This window comes from Cheilinus undulatus, linkage group 11, assembly GCF_018320785.1.
Source record: "Cheilinus undulatus linkage group 11, ASM1832078v1, whole genome shotgun sequence".
Lineage (NCBI taxonomy): Eukaryota > Metazoa > Chordata > Actinopteri > Labriformes > Labridae > Cheilinus > Cheilinus undulatus.
Window position 1 is genome coordinate 15,342,519 of NC_054875.1, and position 24,907 is coordinate 15,367,425.

General features: G+C 38.4%; 1 protein-coding gene across 2 annotated transcripts; it reads left to right on the forward strand.

The window, feature by feature from the left end:
- The first annotated feature begins 1,752 nt into the window (after window positions 1–1,752).
- xpc (xeroderma pigmentosum, complementation group C) lies at window positions 1,753–24,478 on the forward strand. Of its 2 annotated transcripts, XM_041800441.1 has the most exons (14): window positions 1,753–2,020; window positions 5,430–5,726; window positions 5,881–5,977; window positions 7,955–8,039; window positions 8,148–8,305; window positions 8,467–8,587; window positions 8,704–8,793; window positions 11,735–12,562; window positions 15,882–16,042; window positions 17,410–17,491; window positions 19,700–19,831; window positions 20,052–20,221; window positions 21,794–21,887; window positions 22,847–24,478. In XM_041800441.1, exons 1-14 carry the CDS (start codon window positions 1,912–1,914, stop codon window positions 23,177–23,179), a joined length of 2,757 nt encoding a protein of 918 aa, XP_041656375.1. In that variant the 5' UTR covers window positions 1,753–1,911; the 3' UTR covers window positions 23,180–24,478. The 2 variants fall into 2 exon arrangements, with proteins under 2 accessions (XP_041656375.1, XP_041656376.1); XM_041800442.1 differs by lacking the exon at window positions 21,794–21,887 and having other exon boundaries at window positions 22,847–23,025.
- The last annotated feature ends 429 nt before the right edge of the window (window positions 24,479–24,907 follow it).

The following is a 24,907-nucleotide window of genomic DNA, read 5'->3' on the forward strand; positions in this document are numbered from 1 at the left end:
CATAAACAAAAGAACAAATCAGTGAACAGGTTTTGTCCCAGTATAGAAGACACACTGAGAACAGATGCAATCATAAGATTTCTATTCTCTCCAGGTGAATATGAAACTTTGCATTTCTCTCTCAGTGTAAACAGCAAACCACACTTTCATTATCAACAAGTAAAATCAAATGGACTCCTGAATGTGACACATCTGCTTCATACGTTTTTAAACTATAGTGAGTTGAAGTAATTCTCTGTCCTTTGCCTAATTCTTTTAGGCCTGGCCTCTGAGGCTGATGACTTTGTTGAGTCAGATAACAGCCCCATGTTCTTGATTAATGATGGCTTCATAAACCATTAAATTAAAGTTGAATGTCCTGAAGAATCCATGAATTACATCATTCAAACATCAATCAGTAAATTCCTCTATTATAAAACAATCTAGCTGAGATACAAGGACAAGAACAAAACAGATACAAACAAATAAAGGAGTACGTGCATTTTAAACTCCTCATAAATGACAGTTCCTCTAGTGTCCTTGTTATTGGCCTGTGTCCTTACTAAAGCTCAGTAGACAGTAAACTTGCACCATCTCATAGAAAGTTAACATTACCCTGAATATTGTACATATTTTTCAGTTTGTGTTTTTCTTATCTCCCATTTGGAAGGTTTTGTTTTTGGGGAGTGTAGATGTTTCATATCTATTTGTCTTTTCCTGTGCATACATGTGGAATTTATGGCACAAACATTCACCCATTTTACACTCACTGGCAGTCTTTGCTGTGGAAAGAGTCTGTCTCTGTAGCATGCTTTCAAACCTTTCATCTGACACCGGCCATTTCAGACATTGAAAATTACTGTAGAAATAGTCATGTCACTGATGGCCTCAATTGATTTACATTTACTATGCTGTGTGGTGATTAAGAGCGCCTCACAGTAGCTTTAAACATAAGCAGGCTCTTGTACTGGATATTGTTCTGTATTTTAGTCAATAACTCATTATCACTCATAAAAGTAGGTGTTATTTTGTGTTACATAACATAATGTGATAATGGGGCTGACAGTTCTGGCAGATTGAAAGAAAAAAAGTCAAAGTTGCAGAAGAGTATTCCACACTTCAGAGAAGAAATTAGTTTATTCTGTGCTTCTGAAATAGTTGCTTCAAATGAAAAACAACTGTGGTCCCTTCAAAACCAGATAAAGCATGAAAAAATGGTATGTACCTTTAATGCCAGCTGATTTTAATATTGTGGATCCAGAGACTGCAGTTGTTTAACTGTTGAATTCATTATGTATGCCTTTGGCTAAATACATTTAATGAAAAAAATTACCAACCCCATCGTAGCCAGGTGTTTGTTTAGCCAACTTACATTAATGTGTTTAATAAAACCCAACAGAGGGTTTAAATTACATTTCATAGCAAGAGTAAGAGGAGCTAGATCACAGAGAAGTGACTTCTGAGCAATTCTTTTATTTGTTATACCTGTTAAGCATTACATATAGCCCAACACCGCCTCTCTGTGTCCACATATGAAATTACATCACTCAAAGAAGGGAGACATTTAAATACGATTTTTAAAAACAGTTAAGACACCAGGAACACGTGCACGTGGATTTTTTTTTTTTTTTTTAGTTTTCAATTGCAGCCAAGGAAGAATTTTTTTTACAGTTTCACAGATTGCAGTAACGGTCAGTGGTGCTGATGCAAAATGTGCAAGGAGGAAGCGGATGTGACGTCACAGTCCTACATCCAAAACAACCGGGTTGCGATGTGTATTATGAAAGCTGCGGAGTGAGATGTTGGATAACTGCTGCTTCCTTGCCCTCCTTAAAGAGCATGTGGAAACGCAAGCGACTTTTACCCGCCTAGTTTTACTAAAATACTTTTAAAGTAATACATTTTCATTGAGAAATTCTGAGTCAAGACAGCATGGCAAAGAGGAAAAAGTCTGAAGTGCCTGAAGCCAATACAAAGAAACCGAAGCAGATGAAGGCAAAGAGCAGCGGAGCCAGAGCAAGTGCGAAGAATGAAGACAAAGGTATGAAAAGTTAATTATCCATGCTTTAGTACAGCTGTTATAGCTTTTCAAATAATCAAAATACACGAAGCAAAACATCTCATTTTGCTGCGCATGGTCATTCTTTCTACAGTCTATGCATGTGAATGTGTAAAGTTTGCAAAGACATGAATGAGAATACCAAAGTAAACCTGCTCACATTCAGATGGGTCAAAGTAAGGGCAAGTCAGTTTTTGTTTGTGGAGGAGTGAATACACTTTTAAGCAATACGATACTAACTATATCCTGATACTTTAAAGTTCAATGTTTGTAAGGTTATGAATAATAGATTGTTGTTGATGACAGGCTATTTCTGCATTAAACTTTCTCTTACAAATGTTTAAGTATTGCTCTAGTGATCAGAGACAAGGATAACATGTTTCAATACCTATTTCTTTTCAAATGTGTACAACAAAGTAATGAGTCAGTGTATCTGTGTTTTGACAAATTCAAAGTCCCTGTAAAATGATTATAAAAAATCTGTATTTTAGGTTTATTGTACAACATGCCACTGTGCTCTGAACCACCAGGCCAAGTTTCAGTCATGAAGAACATCTGTAAGTTTCTAGAATTACGCTTGGAAATAATGAAAAATTAGGTGGCAACATGTGCCCAAGGATGGTGTGGGTGTGTCAGTTGAATGAGCTTAAGCCACGCCCACTCAGGAGAAATACAATTCTGTAAATGCTTCTGATCAGAGTGCAGGAACCTGGCTCTGTGCAATAGCAGAGAGCCTGAAGTTGGGGATTAAATTTAGGCCTACTGTTTTCTGGTCCAAATCTCTCTGTTATGATACCTTTAATGACCCAAAAGCCCCCATGGCTGATAGATTTGGGAACCTTACCTCAGTGAACAGACACACAGCATGCAGCTGGCTGTTAACTTTCAATGAAAGCAGTGACAATGTCTAACAACAGACTGTACTGAAAAGAAACTGCACAGTGATTTTATATCAGCATTAGGGGGTTGGGGTAATTCCCCATCAAGACTGTTGATATCATGAGCTGCTGTATTTGCCCTGCCCAAATTAAACCAGGCCAGGAAAGGAGTGAACAGCTTTCTAGCGGTCTAAATAAAAAATGCATTCACATGTAGATCTCAGTGTTTTCACATGTTTGCAGCAAGCTTATTGCAACATATCTACAGAGCTACTACACAAAGTTTTGATTTCACTTTAGCGGTACTTTAACTGGATAATGAAGTTTGTACAGAAAACATGATACAGATATGTCATAGTAACCTGATCCACAAAATGTCTTTTGCTGAAGTAGACTTCTCAATCTTCAAGAGCAAACTTTTACCTTGAATGGATCAATTAAATATGATCACGTGTGGAATTCATCTTTATCAGTGTTGGAGTCTTCTCTGGTGTGGCTTAGCACACATTCTAATCTACATGTTGTTTGGTTTGTGTTGATACATGTCTGTTTAATTATTGCTTCCAGAGCCACTAAAAAGGCACGTTTAAAGCAACCACAATGCAGCTGCAAGTGTCGGTGACGTGTGAGGTTACTGAAGTGGATCTGCTGGCCCACATCTGTGCTCCACCTCATGAAAACATGACAACAAGATTTTTGTACAAACATGTATAGTGTAGAGGCATATTCCTGCCCTGTGTATTTTTAACACATTCCACATAAACAACAATTGCATTAATACATAGTTAGGATTTTAGTGAGTAAATGAGCCAGGCATCACATAAAGTCATCACTTCAGTCACAGCAGCATTGCAGTCACATGCTGTGTTTTATTGTGTACAAATAAGACTAAACTTTCAGTAATTGGGGCCCCATGTTTTCATGCCCTTTCTAACAACTGATTCATAAGCCATGACAATAATTCACATTGTTGAGAGGGCTTGTTTGTAGGGCCCAACTGATATCGATTTCTGGGGGCCTATGTTAATACATAAGATAGGGAATTTAAAAAATCCAATAACCAATATATCAGCTGATGTATTTTTTTTTACAATAAAATAAACAATTGCCTGCTTCTGGTCCTTTGGATATAGCATACATACAGTATGCTACAAAGATATAAAATGAAGGCAGAGCATTTGACTGTTTTCAAATACTTTTACTGTCAAAAAAAGAACTATCATGAACTAAATGCTGATCAAAATAATGCAGTTAAGTGTACAAATATTACAGACCACTTCACCACCTTGGTGAAGTAGTCCCACACCATAATGTTATGCCCATCTTCTTTGCCATCTGGAGTCTGATATTTTGCCAACACACATGCACCCAAGAGTCAAAATATTAGGAACACCTCTTAGAACAAAAGCAACACTCACTAGAATCTCAGCAATAAACAACGAAGAATGAATCATCTCTCTGACAGTGTCAGCAACATTTAAAAAAATCATATTTGTTTTTAAGTAGAATTTACGGTAGATATGTTGTTATTGGTGTGCATTACATCACACAGGTTAGTCTAATGAAATGGTCAGTGAGTGTATTTACAAATGATGAATTTAATATTATCTGTAGGTAATAGGTAAGTAGATAAGCACCGTCACAAAAGTCACTGGTAAAACATGATTTGTAATGCACCTCTCTTATGGGATCTAAATGTGCATTCATGTTTTCTTTCCTCTTTCTGAACCATGAAGTCATTATGAATCAAACTCCAAGAAATGCCCCCCACCCACCCCCACTGGTTGTAACTCTAATTTGTTCTGGTCTTATCTGGCAGCATGTGGCTGCCTTGGTGAGTGTAATATCACTGGGAGATATTGCACCATTATTTTTATTGTTTTGTTACTGACTTTGCTAAAGTTTATAGCCAGCTAAGCTAGGTTATCCTAACTTTAGCTTGCTAACATAAACAGATAAGCATGACTGACACAGGGAGGCACGTCATGACTCACAGGCAAGCGGGTTGAACTTTGACAGCAAACTTGTGGAGTTATTGTTTATTTCTTAAACTAGTTATAAACTTTACATTCAGGAAAACCGTCCTCTTCACCAAATTTGATGCTCAGCCAAGCTGCTCTGAGTTCCAGTCTCTGGTGTAAGGAGGTAAATATGGAGTGTGTGACGTGAAAGGAGTCAGAGCACTCTCTATTTGTTAATTAATAGAAAACAGACATAGTGTTTAGATAAAATCAAGTCATCCACCCTGCACTTTATTCGAGAAATACAAGCGTAAACATTGGCGACTATTGTCCACCGTTTGGCTGAATAATGATTATTTAAATAGGGCTATAATTGGCCAGTTAAATTGGCCTGTTGATTTTTTTGTTGGGTACCTGATATCATACAGTATAGTTTTGTTGATACCAAATTTTTAAGGTTTGGAGTACCTTAAGATCAAAATGATCCTTTCTGATTTAATAATCCCTTAAATATTGCATCTTAAATGAATGTCTTTTTGTGACTCCCTTTAGGTAACGACACCACAGAGAAAGATGAGAAGCTCAAGAGGAAGGTCAAACCTAAACCACGTTCCTCCACAAAACAAGCTTCACTGAACAACTCAGCCTCTTCCATAACCAGTAAATACTTCCAGTCACCTGTCAGAGAGGAGGGCACTGACAGTGATGACTTTGACATGGTGACATCAAGAACTCCTGTGTTTAAATCCACAAACACCAAAAAAAAGGAGAAAGAAGAAAATGAGGAGGAGGAGAAGATGGAAGAGGAGGACAGTGAGGAAAGTGAAGATGACTGGGAGGAAGTGGAAGGTAAGTGGGGATGATCAGAAAATGTTTGATACTGATGACACATTCTTAACTCTTTACCAGGTGTAATTAAAAAAAGAAATATGTTCACAAGGATGTTGAGACAAGATAGGAAGCAAAAGTGAGACAAATGTCCTTAGCATGCCTTTGTTTTTAGAGCTGGCTGAGCCTCTGGGTCCAGTTGAACCTCCAGAACCCGTCCTACCCTCACAGCCAGTGGAGATAGAGATTGAGACTCCAGAAGTCAGGAAAAAGTAAGTGCATATTTTTGAATTATGCATGAAAGGCACTCCATAGGAAAGGATTTAAAAATGTTATGTCCTGATTAAGGTAAAAATAGATATTTTGCATTACAACTGATAAGCCAGAATTGTACATGAATGTGCAACATAAATATAGCCCCAATCACTAATATGTCCCCCCCATGAGAATGTTTGGAGCATAACAAGGTGCAGCATTACTGGTGAGGTGTAGAGTTAGTTCACATGCCACATGAATGAAGTACGACTTTACTTTACTTTACATGTGCAGAGCCTGTGTTCCTCAAAGCTGGAAGCCCAGGTTTAAGTCCAAACTGAGCTCCTTTCCTGCATGTCATTCTCCCCTCTTTCTCTCTCCCAAAAGTTTCGAACTCTATACACTGGATCACCACAACCTTGATGAATGAGAACTTACACAGACACCTCTGTATATTGTCCAGTTACAGCATAAAAAGTAAAAGATAAAGCAATAAAGCTCATAGAGAAAAAAATACCCTCCCAACAGTTAAGCATGGTGGAGGATCCATGATGTTGTGGGGCTGCTCTGCTGCGTCTGGTACTGGAGGCCTTGACTGTATCATAGGAATCATGAAAGCTGAGGATTACTAAGGGATTTTAGTACAAAATGTGCTACCCAGCGTAATAAAACTGTTTGAGTCAAAGAACATGGTTTTTCCAACAAGACCCAAAGCAAACATCCTTCGTGGTTTTATACTGGCTAACAATGAGTTCTGATCTAAATCTAATCGAAAATCTATGGTGTTACCTTAAATCTGCCATTGGGGAAAGAAATCCTGCAAACTTTCAAGAGCTTGAAGAAATTGTAAAGGAAGAGGTGCCTTTAGGAGGGGTGCCTTTATTATTGTCCATGTGATTTTTTTTTTGGTTTCCTCTTTGAAATTAGAACATGTATTTTTCATATTTCATATCGTATTTTTTTGTTAAATTATTTTGGAAATCCAATTATGAATTCGGATTATATTAATTTAGGTTCATTTTCTATTATTTCTGAAAATATTGTACAGGTTATGCAACAAATGAAAGGGTGCCAATAATGGTGACCTGGACTGTAGTTGTGAGCAAGAAACGTGTTGATGGCTACAAATTCAAATTGGGCAGATTTATTTCCAAAGCCAGTGATATCTCTCAGTTTCAACATCTGATATGTTTTTGAATTGGGAAATTTATTTGGGGGTTTGTACTTTGAAAATCTTGAAATTCTGTTTAAATTCTGTTTTACAGATTTTAAGGGATTTGGCTACTACATTTATATCCGTTTATAATGTGCTCACAGGTTGACTTTTAATGACACTTAAAATTTACAGATGTATACATGAAGGTAATATTAATTTGATTTCACATAGCGTGCAACCTTGAAAATACTAACATGAGCATAAACCAGTTATTAAAGTCTGTTATAAACTATCTTTTTCCCAGTTTTTGATCTGCTTTTGCACGAGTGTTATGGTATTTATTAGTCATATTGAAGGGCAAGTGTTATTTGACAAACATCTACACTCTTATGGAGATTTTTCTTCCTCTGGAATAACTAGATTTATATTGTTAAGCCTTTTGGATCTGGTATAGGAATAAACATTTTTTTAATGTTCTTAAAACAGGGCCTTGAAGAAAATGACTGTCCCCGTTAATTAGTTGTGTAAATGCAAAACATCCAAGAAAATCTTTTGCATTTTCAAAATTTGCTTAAGATATAAATCTAGTCTTAGTTAATCTCATTAAGCACTCCTGTTTATCAAAAGTCATGAGATTTGTTCGCTTATAACTGGTCTTCAATGAGTGTATGGAATGCTTCGCAAATTTCTAAATCTGAGAGAAAATTTACTCTTTGTACTTTTAAAAAGCCAATTAGCATGCATGAATATCTACTCAATTTAGACGTGGGCTTGAATACACCCTGCTGAGACTTATATTTCTGCTGTGCTCTAACAATCCTGATGTGTCTTTGGTTAGGCAAAAAAGACAGGCGGAGTTTGAGAATTATCTGAGACGCATGATGAACCGATACAAGAAGGACATTCTGATAGATACTCACAAGGTAAACACGCACAAATTAGCTCATTCTTGCTGATTCATAATCTTGTGTCTAACTTAAAGTGTCCACATCAGGACTGTGGTCATTACAAGCCTGTGATTGGTCCCTCAGGTACACCTCATGTGTCTGATAGCCAATGGGATGTTTCGCAACCGTCTGTGCAGTGAGCCAGACCTGCTGGCCATCACTCTGTCCCTTCTGCCCCCGCGCTATGCCAGTGTGGCAAAGGAGCGTATCGACCAGAACTACCTCTCTGGGCTGCTCAAGTGGTGTGTGCTTGTGAAATTTTAGCTACTACATATAAAGTATAAACTTTTTAAATGACACAGTTTTATTTTTTGCAGTGTATAACAAAAACTGTTGATTAATAACCAGTACATCATCTGTAAGTACTTGTATATGTCATCTTTCCTGCTTTCCTGCCCCTTAGGTTTAGAGCAACATTCACACTCAACCCCAGTCTGCCCTGTGAGGAGCGTCCGGACCCCTGGGCTCTGCTGGGGAGACGACTAGCGAGCCTCTCAGCCAGAAACCACCAGGAAATGACTCATGTTGGTATTCATGCACAAGACAAATGTATTTATTGAAGTGTGCAGTGTTTCAGTGAAATTACAAAGGGAGACTTGGATGATATATTAAACACCTGTATGTGCTGTGTTCCCTTCAGCTGTTCTTGTTGGTCCTGAGGTCTCTGCAGTTCTTCTGTCGGTTGGTCCTCTCTTTGCAGCCGATTCCTCTCAAAGCCCCACCAGCTAAGGTGATGACAATCTCTAATTGAACACTACAGATGATTCTGGGATAAGTACAGCTCCTAGACTCAGTGAAGGGCTTCAGCTGATTTTTAAGAGAATATTTTAAATCTTTGCTCAAGTTATCAGAATGATGGTAAACTGGTTAATAAGCCAGCTGACTATCTGAGTGACAAACTTGGCTTTACAAATTATTAACGCTTCACTGCCCAGATGATGCTGAAATACATGACGACACAGACTAAAGTAACAGGGTCTGGTGCCACTATTAACTGGTTTTCTTCCTTATTAGATCATTAACATTTGCTTACAGTCAACTGGGAGTATATTAAGTAAATATATATTGTGGAGCAGTGCTTTAAATGAAAACACTCTTCACTTAAAGACAAGTGACAGAAGGAGAAGGGTAGAGTGACTCTGGGTCTGTGAGTTGTGAATCTGTCTCACAACAGCACCATGGACTGAGAGCTCAACTACCTTACTATAGCGGGTAGATGTGCAAACAGATGGTGATAAAAGAGCAACACAGCTGCACTTTGCTGGAGGAAATGGGCATCACCATACAGAAAGATTTTTTGAACGTTTTCTCTTTTGGGCAACTCCAAAATGATAGACTGTGGCTTAAATATGAGGGCAATTTATATTTTAGATGTTACATATAATTTGGCATTCCACATACAGGTGCACCTCAAAAATTAGAATTTCATGTAAGTGTTTGTCTTTTCCCGTTATTTACCTCAAAAAGTGAAACTTTTATAAATTCTAGATTCATCTCATACAAAGAGAAATGCTTCAAGACCTTTTCTGTTTTAATCTTGATGATTATGGCACACAGCTAACAAAAATCCACTATTTCAAAATATCAGGATATTCTAGAAAAACTCCAATTTGGTTTTGAGGCTTCATTCTCTCACTGTGGTTCAGCACACACAACTGTAATCATGGGGAAGATTGCTGACTTGATCCTTGTTCAGAAGACAAACATTGACACCCTCCACAAGGAGGGTAAGCCACAGAGGGTCACTGCTGAAAGGGCAGGCTGTTCCCAGAGACGGTATCAAAGCATTTTCATGGAAAGTTGCCAGGAAGGGAAAAGTGTGGTTAAAGAATAAAACAAAAATATGCACAAGCAATGGAGATGAGTTCAGCCTTCAGATACTTGTCAGACAAAGCAGAGTCAAGAATTTTATTGGAGCTGCACAAAAAGCTGACTGAGGCTGGAGTCAGTGGATCAAGACCCACCACACAGATGTGTCCACAGATGTGGAAATGGGCTAAAAGTGTCATGTTCTGAGTGTGGGACCATTCCTGAACCACAGACAACACCGTCACATTCTCATCTCAGCTAAGAGGAAAAGAACTGAACCTTTGCGAAGTGTTCCAATGTCCTGTTTTCAGATGAGAGTACATTTTGAATTTGATTTGGAAATCAAGGTCCCAGAGGCTGGGGGAAGATCAGAGAGGCACAAAATCCAAGGTACTTAGAGTCCAATGTTTTGGTTTCCACGGTCAGTGGTGGTTTTGGGTGCCATGTCATCTGCTGATGTTGGTCCACTGTACTTTATCAAATCCAAAATCAACACAGTCAGCCATCTACCAGGAGATTTTAGAGCACTTCATGCTTACATCTGCTGGGAAGCTTTATGGGGATACTGATTCCTTTTTTCCAGCAGGACTTGGCACCTGCCACCAGTGAATGGAAAAACTACCAGATACTGGTCTGCTGACCATGGTAATACTTGCGCTTGATTGACCAGCCAACTGGTCTGACGTGAACCCCATAGAGAATTTCTGGAAAGATGTAATGAGAGACACCATTACTACACAATAAAGATGAGCAAAAAGCTGCTACCAGAAAAACCTGGGCTTGTTAACACCCCAGTAGTGCCACAGACTGATTGGCTCTATGCCTTGTCACAAAGATGCAGTCATTTTTGTAAAATAAGCTTCAACCAATTGCTGAGTACATACGTGAGCATAATTTGCCAGAAGGTCAACATTTCTGTATTATAAATCCTTTTTTGGACTGATGTTTAGTGACATTCAAACATTTTAGATAGTGGATTTTTTAGAGCTGTTAGCTGTAACATCAAGATAAAAAAAGTCTTGAAATATTTAACTTTGTAATAATGAATTCCAAGTATATATAGAAAGTTTCACTTCTTGAAGTCAATCACAGGAAAAAACGAACTTTTTCATGATATTCCCATTTTTAGAGATGCACCTGTATATATGAAAGGAAGTTGTCAGGTTTGAAAAACAAAGACATTTTAGAAATATGAGTGAGTCTGCAATGAATGAAAATCAGCTGTAGGCTTTGTAAGGTAACATTATGTTCAAGAGTATCGAACTGCATTACAAGATTACTGCAACTGAGGAGTTATTTTATATGCTCTGAAAAGTTGGATTCGTTACCAAAAGAGAAATCCTCTTTTTTGACTTTTTACATGTCAGTCAGGGCACATAACCTACTGTATGTCTATCTTTGAATTTTTCCCCTCTTTTGTCAGTCTACAGCCTATTTTATGACCCACAGTCCAACTGTGCAACCATCCTCCCTGCCTTCTTGCTAGTTTCATTAGTCAGTTACCCCTGTGTTACCCACAGCACTAGGTTTACCTTCTGCAGGTACTCTATGCAGCTATATGTAACGCATTCCCCCCAACAATGTTTGTAGATGACAGTGATTTCATCTTTTTAAGCTCTACCCCTTGTTAAAACATGACAGGCTTAGTGTTTTTAACTTTTTATCTTATTGTGCTAACTATATACACTATTTATCTCTTACTATGATATCTGCTCCTGTCAAGGTATTTCTCTGCAAACTGCTCTTGCTTCTGCATATGTTTGCTCATCAAAGACTGATGAAAGAATATAAGATGTTATTTAGTTTTTTTGGACTCATTTGTTTTCATGTTTGATAAGTAGTCCATTTATGTGTCTTTCCAGGGCAAAGGGCCTAAATCACCCTCGACTGCCCAAAGAAAAAGCACGAAAAACACTGGCAAGGAAGCCTCAAATGCCAGTAAGAGACCAGCAGGTGGAGGACAGTCCAAAGGAGAACGAGGGGGGAAAAAAGCAAAGACAGAAAAAATAAAGGAGGAGGATGAGGAAGATGAGAAGGCTAAAGTGTCTGTAGGGCAAAGGCCAAAGAACTCTAAGCGACGCAGCATTGCCTCAAAAGTCAGCTACAAGGAAGAAAGTAACAGTGAAGAAGAACATGAGGAGAGGCTTAGTGATGAGGACTTCCAGGCATCAAGTGAAGAGGACAGTGCAGATTCAGAGAGTGGTGCTAAATCTACAAAGAAGAACAATGGCAAAAGGAAAGTGTCCAACAACATGAAAACTCCAGCTCCAAAGAAAAGAAGTAGTGGGGGAAATAAACAGGTAAAGGAAGAGGAGCAGAAGAAGGAGGAAAATAAAACAGACGATGAATTTGAAACCAACTCAACAAAGTGGAGGAGCAGGAAAAAGAAGGAGGGGGCAGGAGCAGATGAGTGGTTAGAGGTCTATCTGGACAAAACCTCCTCCTGGGTTTGTGTTGATGTGGATTATGGTGTCGGAATGCCTCAGCTCTGCTCCCAGAATGCAACAGCACCTGTGACGTATGTGGTGTCAGTGGACAATGATGGATTTATAAAAGACCTGGGAAGGAAATATGACCCCACCTGGATGACATCATCCAGGAAGAGGCGGGTGGAGGAAGAGTGGTGGGAGGAAACACTTGAGCCCTTCCTGGGACCTGAGGACGAGAGGGACAAGAAGGAGGAGAAGGAGGTAAGAAAGACAGAGAGACAGCTAGACATTAAGATGCATAGGTTAACTGGACAGGTGAGACGGATCAAAAGATTTTTATTTGTATCTCATTTGTATCAAGGACAGCCCCCAACACAAGAGCCCAGGAATGCAGAATTAATTGGATACTGAAATGTTTTGATATTTGAAGACTTTGTTGAGACGTTGTTACTCATACCACATTAGTAAGTGCCAAAAACAGCTTCCAGTCTAAATCAGCCACAGATGCTGACATGAATTCCTAGAGGCAGATGATAGTTCTGCATACATTTTTTCACCCCTTCAGTTTGCATCAACAGATTATTCCTTTATATTTGAGTTTGATAAGATGTATCAAGGACTTTGGCAGTTAATACTTCCTTTTGCATCCTTATATTGCGTTTCACAACAATGAAACACAGAAAGGAAAACCCAGTATCTTGGGAACAGTTCTACAAGGTAACTTAAAAATATATCTTGATTAGAGTATTATGATGACAAGTTTGGCTCAGGGAAGGAGTGGGTTGTCTCTTGATTGTGAAATTGGCAGTTTGACTCCTAACCCTTGTATTAAGGCAGACAACATTTTTGATACTTTGATGCTTTTACAGTGTTAAGTGTTAAAGACAATACAGTCAAAGGTAATTTAAGTACTGCAAGTATCAAAGAGTATGGAAACTCAAAAAAATAACAGCACTAAATGTATTTAAAAAGACATGACAGAATAGGAATGTTTCCAGTGTCTTTGTGCAGCTTAGACTTTGTGCAGGAGTTTATCTGCTTTTTTTCTGAAAGAAAACAAGAAAGTATCAAATGTTGGGTATTTAGGACTGATATTTTTGTTGTTATGGTAACAAAACAATTATCTGGTGTTATCTGATTTTTAGCCGTGAGGTGTCAAAGATTAAAACTCTCCTTCAGTGACAACCATTTTTTAAATGTTGAAGTGTCTTAGGGCATGACATGTAGGGGTGTAAATCACCAGTTTTATCACGATACTATACAATATCGATTCTCAGAACAATGATTCTATATTTGCCGATATCACAAATTCTGCCACGATTTGATTTCGATATGAGTGGATTTAGAGGCCTGCGAACGATATCAGACAATATTGTGAACCCATCTACCACAATCTGTTACTTTTCACATAAAAAAGAAACGCAATAGCCATTACCTGCTATCTGCGCCGAGCGGTGTTGTGACTCGTGGATGGGCGGAAACTGTCATAACCAAGCACGTGGGGGAACTTTCAAATGAAAAGCATAAGGTAAAAATGGCAATTAATATCGATGTTTATACTTTCAATCGATTTGACAGAATCATTGCTCAAACAATCGATATATCGATCCAGCTCAATGAATTGTTACACCCCTGATGACATGTAACCCAAAATAGAGGGTTGTATTGGGAGCTGGATTCTGTGGGACCCAAAACCAATGTTGCAGGAGCAGGTGGTTTTGACATGGGGTGGGAAAAAAATTGCTTCAGGTCCCGGAACATCAGTTTTGGTAAGAGAAAGCAAATATTTACTATGATGCAACTAAACAAATGACGTGGAAAAGATGATTTGTGCTGGTATTTTACAACAAAAAGAGTCTAAGTGAAAGAGCAGAAAACAACTGAAACTTTGTTGAAACATGCCCACAAGAACACGTATTCAGCACGCCTGAACCAAGACAACAGGGGAGATGCGTCACATGTTGATAAAAATCATGGTTTAATTGTTATTTGCCAGTTGGACTCAACTGTGCTGCATAAATATGTTACTATCTGGGTTTGTCTCCAACGCAGCTAAACAGTGATGCTGTTTTGAATCTCCACAATAAAGTGCATGCACTACAACTTTGTAAATAAGTCAAAAGGCCCAGTATATGGAGATGTTGAGCCATTATGCACTTTCCATGCAAAATGACCTTGTTGCCCTCGGCAGGATTTGCCACACCTGCTGCAGGTACAGGCAGGAGTGGACAGTAATGGCCAGCAGGCAGTGATGGATTAAGAAAATAGTCTCATGCAGGGCTTTACCCCAAAATGCTCCAGGTTTAATAGCCATGTGTCGCATATAAATCCACACTAATTGGATTTGTACTGATGGGCGTGTCACATGGCAGCCTCTACCATCAGTGTATTGAAGTGTGTGTGAATAGGTGGATGTAAAAGGTAAAGTAAAAGTTCTTGAGTGGTCAGAAGAATAGAAAACTGATGATAAGCCATTAATACAAACAAAAAACATTTTCTGGACCAAGAAGTAGGCTATTATCTGGCAGATAAGAATTCTATTCCAGTAGAAAAAATGGAATCTATAACATTGTCTGTGGTTCAGGATTGGCTCCACAACAGGAACATGACGCTTGTAGCCCATTTACTGTCCACATCTGTGTGGTGGCTTTTGATACACTGACTCCGGCCTCAGTCAGCTCTATGTGAAGCCCCCCTAAATTCTTGAATATGCTCCGTTTGACAAACCACTGAAGGCTGACCTCATCCCTGTTTCTTGTGCACCTTTTATTTTCACACTTTCCCCTTCCTGTTAACTTTACATAAATGTACTTTGATACATCCTCAGAGAACAGCCTGCACTCTCAGTAGTGACTTTCTGTGGCTTACCCTCTGTGGAGGGTGTCAGTGTTTGTCTTCAGGACAGCAGTCATGTCAGCAATCTTCCCCATGATTGCAGCTGTATACTGAACTGGGATGAGAGAATGAAGCCTCGTGAAACCTCTGCAAATTAGACTTTTCTGCAATAGTCTTGTATTTCGAGAAAGTGGATTTTTTTTTATCTTGAGCTACAATCCGTTGTCATCAGTCTTGAAATGTCTCACTTTGTTTGAGATTACTGTGGAATTTATGGACATTTTACTGTCTGAAGTAAGTCACGAGAAAAAAATGAACTTTTACATGATATTCTGCCTTTTTAGATGCACTTTGTGGATGATTTCCACCCAAACATTTTTGAGTTCTCTGCTCTGTAATTTCATTCATGTTTTAACTAATCAGTCTATCTTCCAAATGTCTGGTCTGTTTCAAGTCAGATTGATAATTTACCTTCTAGAGAAAATAATCAGTAAATATCCCATCAGGTGTTCAAATCAATAAGATAAGAATGCATTTAAGTTTTTAAAGAAGCCTCAAGCAAGGAGATATTTTAATATCGGCCTTCTTAATCTGAAAACGTGACCTGCAAATGTTTAAGGTTTTCAGTAAATACATTTCAAAAGGATTTGTCAGTTAACTGAAGTCTCATATGTTTCTACTGGTGTAACCCTTATTTACTGATACCACCCATCTTCTCTCCTTGTGTTTCCTGTTGGCCACCCAGCTTCAGAATAAGTTGCTGAATAAACCACTGCCCATCTCAGTCGGGGAGTACAAGAACCACCCGCTGTACGCCTTAAGGAGGCACCTGCTGAAATATGAAGCTATCTATCCTTCAACAGCTACAGTGCTGGGGTACTGCAGGGGAGAGCCGGTGTACTCCAGGTCAGTAGTAAAATGTGAGCCTGCTGTCTATCATCTGTGACACTGATTTGATCTATGGAAGGGGAATGAATCCATTTGCCATGTATGTGCCAGGACATACTTTTTTTAACTTAAATTCCAATTTGTATGCAGAGTGGTTATTAGAACACAGCTACTGAAACTGTACAGTTACATTTTTAAAGGTGACATAATAGGTGAAAATCACTTTTTCAGGCTTTTCTAAGAAACATATGTGCCCCTTTCCTGTCCACAATCCCCTCAAATACCAGAAAAATCCATTTTCTTCACCCCTCTCTTTCCCCACCTTTTCCCCAAAATTGCAATACTGTGAGTTTACACTTGAGGCTGGGTGCAGGAACACCGGAAGTCCCGTCTGCACACATGCTAAACATCTGGTTTTGACACACGAAATAAACTGGTTTACAGCCTGGTTCAAAACACCAAACGTGTCTCATTAGCTAGTGTCTTATTGTGCTCCCACTGTACGGGGGGGGGGGGGTCTAATTTGATTGACAGATAGCTCGGCAGGCAGAGGCTCCTTTTCTGTCAACCAGAATACTAGCTAGCAGGCTGACAGAAAGTCGCGCTTAGTGGGCGGGCGTTAAGTTCAGCTGAGACCGGATTTCAGTATGGAAGCCTCCACAGATTGGCTTCAAAAGCTGTTTGAGTCCGCCTGTTGTAAGCAGATGACTGACGTCACACAGGGTTGGTCCAATTCTTTCTACAGTCTATGCTCACGACTCATGAGGGGGGAGTAAGCCCCGCCCTGAGGTTTGGTTGGCCCGCCCCGCTTGGAAGAAAGTTCCACCCTCCTCTCCTGATCTTCCTCTCAGCTGTCAGCTGAGATGCTGGATAGCTCAGTGGGTTACCCTGCTGGCTTTTGTCTAGGAGACTGATGGTTTGAACCCCAGTCTTAACTTTGGATGAAAGTGTCAGTGACATTGTAACATCAGTAGTACCACATCCATTTCCTGAGAGGGGTGGAGTCAGACATCTCATTAACATTTAAAGACACAGAAACAGCTTGTTCTGAGAAAGGCTAAAACAGAGGGGTTTTTAGAAATGTAAAAATCCTCTACTAGAGTGATTTTTTCAGCAACAAACTTCACAGGCATGTTTTGAGGACCTCTGAGACCAATATAAACTTGTCTTAAAAGGGTAAAATATGTCCCGTTTAAATGAACTGTGGCTGTGTGCATATCAGTTTCCACCTGGTGGTGCTATTTGATTACTTTAACTGTTGTACCCCTCAAGCTTATGTGTTTATCAGTAAAACATGAATTATTAAATGCACATGGAAATGTCAGCGTGTTAAATCAAGTATTTTTTGTTATTCTTATTATGTGCAAATCTTGTTTTCTTCTAAGGGATTGTGTGCACACGCTTCACTCCAGAGACACATGGCTGAAAGAAGCTCGGACTGTCAGATTAGGAGAAGAGCCATATAAGGTGGGGCTTCTCTTAAATCTTAAATCTTGTTTATTTCTCTTTCTTTTTCTCCTTCATCCCATCATTCTCTTTCTTGTGTTTGTGTTTGCATGTTTTTCTTCCTCTTAGACCAAACCCTCTGTAGACTCTGCTCAGATGAGTTTAACAGCTCTCACATCAATCAGGATTGATGTTCACAAAAATGAGGAACAACAACAGAGTACGTTAACCTCAAAATGAAAGTTTGGTCATGGTCTGTTCATTTTCAAGTAAATTCAGTGTCTGCAGATGTTCATATCTGGTGACAATAGAGTCCCTTAAGATCCTTTTTAGCTTGTAAAAATGAAAGGTTCTGATTAAACTGAGCCATGGAAAGGACAAAAAAAACACTCACCTGTGTTACTGTAGCCAAAGTTACATTGTAAAATTTGCACTATATTTTATAGAACAAAGTTCAGATCATTTGATTAGTATGTCAATTAGATTAAGGGGAAATGTATCTAAGCAACATGCTTTAATGGGAAATGTTCACAACAATTACAGTAATTTTTTTTCAATAAACTACAACCCCAAAAAATTAAGAAGTGACTTGCCAGAGTATTTGCAAATATAGTCCATAGTAGAAATGGCTGTCAAAAAACGAAACACTGAGGCACCCTGATGTCTACGGCTCCAAAAAAGTTGGAACACTGTGTAAAATGTAAATAAAAACAATGCATGATTTGCAGATTTCTTCATTTTTTAATCACAGTAGAACTCATACAACATATCATATGTTGAAGCTGAGACATTTTACCTTTTTTTCATGAAAAATAACAACTCATCACAAAAAAGTAGGTACAGGGCCATGTTTACCATTGTGTAGCATCCCCTCTTCTTTTTTTTTAAATCATCAAATTTTGATTAATCTGACCATAAAACAGTTTTTGCCTCCAGATTCTCTGAATCTTTTAATGATATTATGTACAGTAGAGAGTGGGACATTTAAAGTATTCAAAATTTTACACTGAGTTTTTTTTCTGAAATTGTTCACAGTTTTTCAATTCTTGGTGAAGCTCAGCTCATCTTTACTTCTAAGAGACTCTGCCTTCCTGATGGGGCTTATCCATACTACTTGGATTGGACTGCTTTTCCAATACAACCAAACTACCTGTTTGAGGGGTGGAGAGCTCAGATAGCTTCTAGAGCTGATGACGCTGTGTTTTGAGTTGATGACATTAAAAAGCACTGTTCGGTTTCGCTGTACACTCACACCATGCCTGTCTGTTGTCCCGAGATATTTCAACCGCTGTGACATAACCACGGGCAACTTGGGCCCTGTTCAAGAGCAGGACCATTCTGGGTGCAGCTCAGCATAGCCTGATGTAGCTAAACTGGTGACGGAAAAGTAAATCAGCATGGTTTGATGTGAATAAAGCCCCATAAAATGCTCCTTTTACGCCCAGTCGTTTTACTGCACCGTTGCCATTTACCATAACTAGTTGCAAAATGCTCTCTCAGATGTTTTATTAGTACCACTTACTTTTTCAGCCTTTTGTAGCCCCATCCCTATGTTTTTTTAGATGTGTTGATGCTGTCAAATTCAAAATGAGCTGATATTTGCCATGAAATGGTAAAATGTCTCAGATGTATTGTGTATATGTTCTATTGTGAATAAAATATGGGTTTATGAGATTTGCAGATCATTGCATTCTGTTTTTGATTTACATTTTTAGAATTGGGATTGTTGAAAAGCAAGTCTGGTTGACACACCTATATCTCTGGATTTTAAACTTGACTGAAAAACTTTTTGTACATTTAAGATGGACTGATATCAGTGTCTTGAAGAAATTATTTAATGTAATTGTGTGTTGGCTTTAGCAGCATTTTAATATGACAGTAATGTTTTTCTGTATATTAGCTCAGGAACTTGGGGGAGTAATGATGTAATCAAATCTTTAGTTTTTAAGCCTGTGAATTTTTTTACACAGTACTTCTATGACCATGTAGATGTAATGCTTTGTGTAGACAAATATTAAGACAACCCTGTTTGACAGGTTTTTATCTGCAGTAACACAGACTTGATCAATGCATTTGCTAGTATCAACGCTTATCATAGAAACAGAGTAGATTAAGAGCGATACAGCTAAAAAATGGACTGAAACAAGTCTGTGTTAATTTTTTGTACAATGTATATGTATGCCAAGATAATCTTGTGTATGACTGTGCCACTGTGTAACTCTGTATCAGATGGTGAAGGGTTTCTCAAATCGTTCCCGTAAGGCCAGGATGATGTCTGAGCTGAAGGAAGAGAACGACCTGGCTCTGTTTGGAGAATGGCAGACTGAAGAGTACCAGCCACCCATAGCTGTGGAGGGGAAGGTAAGCGTCTTTGTAGACTAAAATAATGACTGTTTGAAAAACAAAAAAAGGGGGCTATTGTAGAGGCAGTCATTAGACAATATTTAAACAATTTCATTAAAAAGACAATGGCTTTCTTCAAAATCAAGAAAGGAGGTGTAAAAATGAAATATTCACACTGGAAGTTATTGAAGTTCCAATATTTAAATGTTTCCTTATTGTCTGTGTCTTTTCCTTTCAGGTTCCTCGTAATGACTACGGTAACGTCTACCTGTTTAAGCCCTGTATGTTACCAGTAGGCTGTGTTCATGTCCGGCTGCCCAACCTACACCGCGTCGCTAGGAAGCTGAACATCGATGCCGCCTCTGCTGTCACAGGATTCGACTTCCATGGAGGATACTCACATGCTGTGTAAGACAACAAGGACACACTCCCACTGAGATACAATTAGTGGAACACAAGGAAGCAGGGGAATGTGATCACTTCAGTTCATGTTGTCCCTCTCTGGTCTCAGGGTTTAACAACAGCACTGAAGGTACTTTATCAGAGTCTCTTCACTTTTTATAGATGGGGAGTGAGTTCCTTTTATCTCATGAAGAATATTTTATACACAGAATGCCATCTCTATCCTTTATTTTACATTTAAGATAAATTAAGGTTCAATCATGATCTCAGAAAAAATGTTTTTATGTCAAGGTTCTTCCACATCCCTTCACAAACTTACTCTTATCTGCCTTAATCCCATATTTCCTTAATAAAGAAGATCATGGTAGATTTGGCTATTATTGCTGCAGGGCAAGATGCTCTGACATCCAGGTTTTGCTTTATTGGTCTTAATAAAAATGTTGTATGCCATTTAGTTTGTTTTGATTCACACATTGTAAAAAATTCTGTGGGTGGAGCAGATTTTTGCCATTAATTGTGTTGTGTACTCACTGGAATTTACACTTTACAGTTCCACTCTGGATAAAAATGCTCAGTTTCACTCTTTTTCAGTAGGGCTAGGCAATTAATCAAACTTTAGATTAAATCACAATATGGTCTGCAGACGGTGCAAATATTTAAACCTGAAATTAGTGTTGAAATACTAGTTTGATACTTTTTTCAGCAGAGATGTTTTTTCTCTACGTATCATGCAAACAATCAAGTCATTTTACCTCCGCCAAGGAGGTTATGTGATCGGCAGGGTTTGTTTGTTAGTGTGTTTGTTAGTTACTTTGTTAGTTAGTTTGTTTGTTAGTTAGTTAGTTTTTTTAGCAACATAACTCAAAAAGCTATGGATGGATTTTGATGGAATTTTTTAGGAAATGTCAGAAATGGCATAAGGAAGAACTGATTAGATTTTGGGAGTGATCCTGATCACCGTTAATCTGACACATCAGATTATATTATCATGTGTGAAACACATCCATCTGGGAAAGCTTCAATAGGAAAACATTTGAGAAAAGGCAGAGGATTTGAAAAAAACTCGGAGGGTGATTGGGTGAACGATCTGTCTGTCACAGCTCTATGTTCCAATCAGAGCAACAAAATATGTGACGTAATTCCCTTTCAATGCAAAAATTCAAACCAAATTTACAATATGTGTCAAAAGAATCACAACTAGATAATTTTCCAAAATTGTGCGGCCCTGGTTTATTCTTTCTAATACCGTGTTTTTAATAGTATAGAATAATTTATTACTTGTGTTGGTCAAAAAATACACAAGATAAGAAACCTGAAAAATAATCACATATGAAGTTGCAAGCCCAATTTTTGGGGAAAAAAATTGCAATTCAGTAATTTTCCCAAATCGTTCAGCCCTAATTTTCAGAGCACCGGGTTGACATTCAGAATATTAGACACACTTCAAGTCTGTATAAATGGAAATCTTCTGACAGTTAGTCAAGGATTCACTACTTTAGCAACAAAAGAGAGTTAAAAAAAAAAAAGGCTGTTAAGAGATCATGCTAAATGTAGGGAAAATGTTTTGGTGTGTTTCAGGACTGACGGTTACATTGTTTGTGAGGAACATGAGGAGGTTCTCAGAGGGGCCTGGGTGGAAGAACAAGAGCTTCAGAAACAGAAGGAGAAAGAGGTGTGTGTGTGTGTTGTTTTTTCAGGTTTTTAAGCAATACTAATTTCCTTCCTAGTTTTGCTTTCCAACCATGAAAAACCTTTGACTTTTGTTACCAACCAGCTTACTTTCAAGTTAAAGCCCGACGTAGGAGTTCTAGCTCAAACAGAAGTTATACAAACAGAAGTTAAACGTGATGCCTTTATTTCACAAAAAATAACAGACAACGTCATCAGGAACAAGACTGACTTTTTTCTATATTCTTTATACAGAGTTTATTCTTTAACAACAGAGTTTCTTAACATTCTGAAGTTCATCTGTCATTATTAAACATGCAAGCTTTGTCAAGGCTTACCTTGAGAGGAGAAAATTCAAGCTTTAAACTGTTTGTTGAATGTAGGCCAGATTGATAACTTGTGAAGTGTTTTAGGTCATCAGAAAATCTAAACACATTGTTAGTCAGATTTGTAGCTCAAACTTAAATGTTTAATCCATCAGATATCTGTACATACGTAGATGTCAGTAAGTTATTGTTAAAGTACTGCTTAAGGGAACTTGTAGTTTATTAGCAAGAATATCATTGTTGTTACATAATCGGTCAATACAGCTTGGACCTCAAATGTGCTAAAAAAAACCAGTGCTTCCCATGCCCACAATCTGGACGGTTGTTCGATGTTACAGATTCTACAATTCTATGTCAAGTCTGTAAATTTTTCAGATAAATATTCACAGTGTGGGCTATGTTTTCTAAATGTTTTAAGAAAGCAGGATGAGATATACTGAGACAGAAAACACAGCCCACTTTTAAACAGGGCGCAGTCACCAGAAGAGATCAGATATATCATTTTGTCAGTGGAGGCACTAAAATTGACACAAACTTGGAGTTCCACTTGGGATTTTATGAAGCAGAACTTTTCATTTAATAATACTGTTATGAACTAAAACATCAGGTAACCAGGTCATTTTCTTCCATTTTCCAGAAGAAGGAAAAGAGGGCTATATCTAACTGGACTCTGCTGGTGAAAGGGCTTCTGATCAGAGAGAGGCTTAAGCAGCGCTACAGCAAGAAGAACCAGGGACTGGCAAGCCTGACTCAAGGAGAGGAGACCGGGGGGTTTTCGTCTGATGAAGAGGCAGTTGGAGATGGAAGTCCTGGAGCAAAGACTGCCGCTGAAACACTAGCCATGTCCTGGCCCCAGAATAGACAAGCAGAGGAGGATGAGGGGAGCATCAGTGGACTGAAGAAAAAGGCAAAAACAAAACGAGAAAAGAGAGGACAAGAGAAACACATGTTCCCCTTTGAGAAAGTGTGATGTCAGAAATCCAAAACTGCTCCCAGGCTTTGTTAAATCATCTTTGATAAGAACAAAGGCACTTATCTGACTGGTGCAGACAGTAACCTTATGAGCAGGATAAAGTGTACCTCAGGTGGAACAGATTTGATCCTATCTGGACCTTTTTCCTGAGAGACAGAAAGCAAGATCATAGTAAATTGATCTTCAGATTGATCTGTTACCTCCAACACTGAATATTCCTGCATTCAACAAGTCTGTCTCCTCATTACTGTACATACATACAGTACCTCTGAATACTTAGCTTATTTGTATGATAGCTGAATGGAATTTCAGTACATGCCACAACATTGGGAGAAAGGCACTTAAGTTGATTATCAAATCCAGCAAGTTGACACATGCCCTTGAAAACTGTGTCATCATCAGATTTTCTTGATGAGAAAAAAATTAACTGCAATGTGAATAAAGTGTCCTTACAATTTTAAATGTTAAGAATGACATAAAGACACTAGGCCCTCTTAGAACTATTCAGTTGGTATGCTTTGATCATTTTCAACATTTCAGTTCACAAAACAGAAAATGTGTGTGCAGACCTGAATTATTGGATGGCCTAGCAAAAATAATGTATATATACCGTGAATCCAGACCACTGACAACATTACTGACTGATAAATGTGTTTATTTTTGCTTTAAAATTGCTGAACTTCCGTGAAAACTTGCTAAATCTCAGAATTTACGAAACAATTAATCACTACCACATACTCTCCACTGCCTGCTACTGTTGAATTTCAACACATACGACTGAAGTTGTGTTCAGCCACTTTCTACAACCAGCCAAATAGAGCACAGCTATTTTTACTGGCTTGAATTTTCACTGTGAAAATGGATACAGTGAGACAGAAAACTTGTGTTGTTGAGGTTTACTGGACATGTTTTCTGACTGATGGGCAGAGAATCAGGAAGAACCGTTAAAGTTTATGAATGAAGATCACTGAGGCTAAAGTTAAAAAGGCTTGTTATCCAACCCTCACTTGGTCGTGACTTCTCACAAACCTTTACTTCCCATTGCCTCTTTCCTTGTTAAGTTGCTGAATCCATGGCAGTTAATGTGTTTCTGTGTTTCACATTCAGCTGCTTCATATCACACATCTCTTTATCTCCTCACAGCTTTGTCACTCTTTCACACCTTGTGTATGTATATGTATTCCTACGCAGCAGATGATGGCTGAATTTAAAATAGAATTTTTTTTTTTTGTAAGATTGTATTTTTTAAGACTGTTCAATTATCAGTAAAAAGTCAAACAACTAGAATAAATATTGTTATACTCTCCTATTGTGTATATTTGGCTGTTATGGTTTGGGTTTTTTTCCATGTTGGCTTGGATTACACAAGGTCAGTGGGGTTTTTTTTGTTGTTGTTTTTTTGTAATGCTTTCAAAAGGCATACACTGTTTGTTCTGTGTGTATGTCACACATGCAGAAAAAAATGTCTCAAGATGTTTCAAGATCAGCAGTCACACAGTGTAGTACAAAGATGAAAATATTCACCACTGCTACGATTGTGTTGTGTAGCATTTCCTTCCCCATTTGATCATAAGGGAACATCTTGACTCATGCTGATCTGGCAGAGATTACCCAGGAGTTTAGCATTCAAGTATAACCGTATGCAACTTATGTAAGCTTTGTAGACACTGCTGTCATATATGCCTTAAACTGGGAGAATGTATTTGCATTCCCAGTTTCATTTTA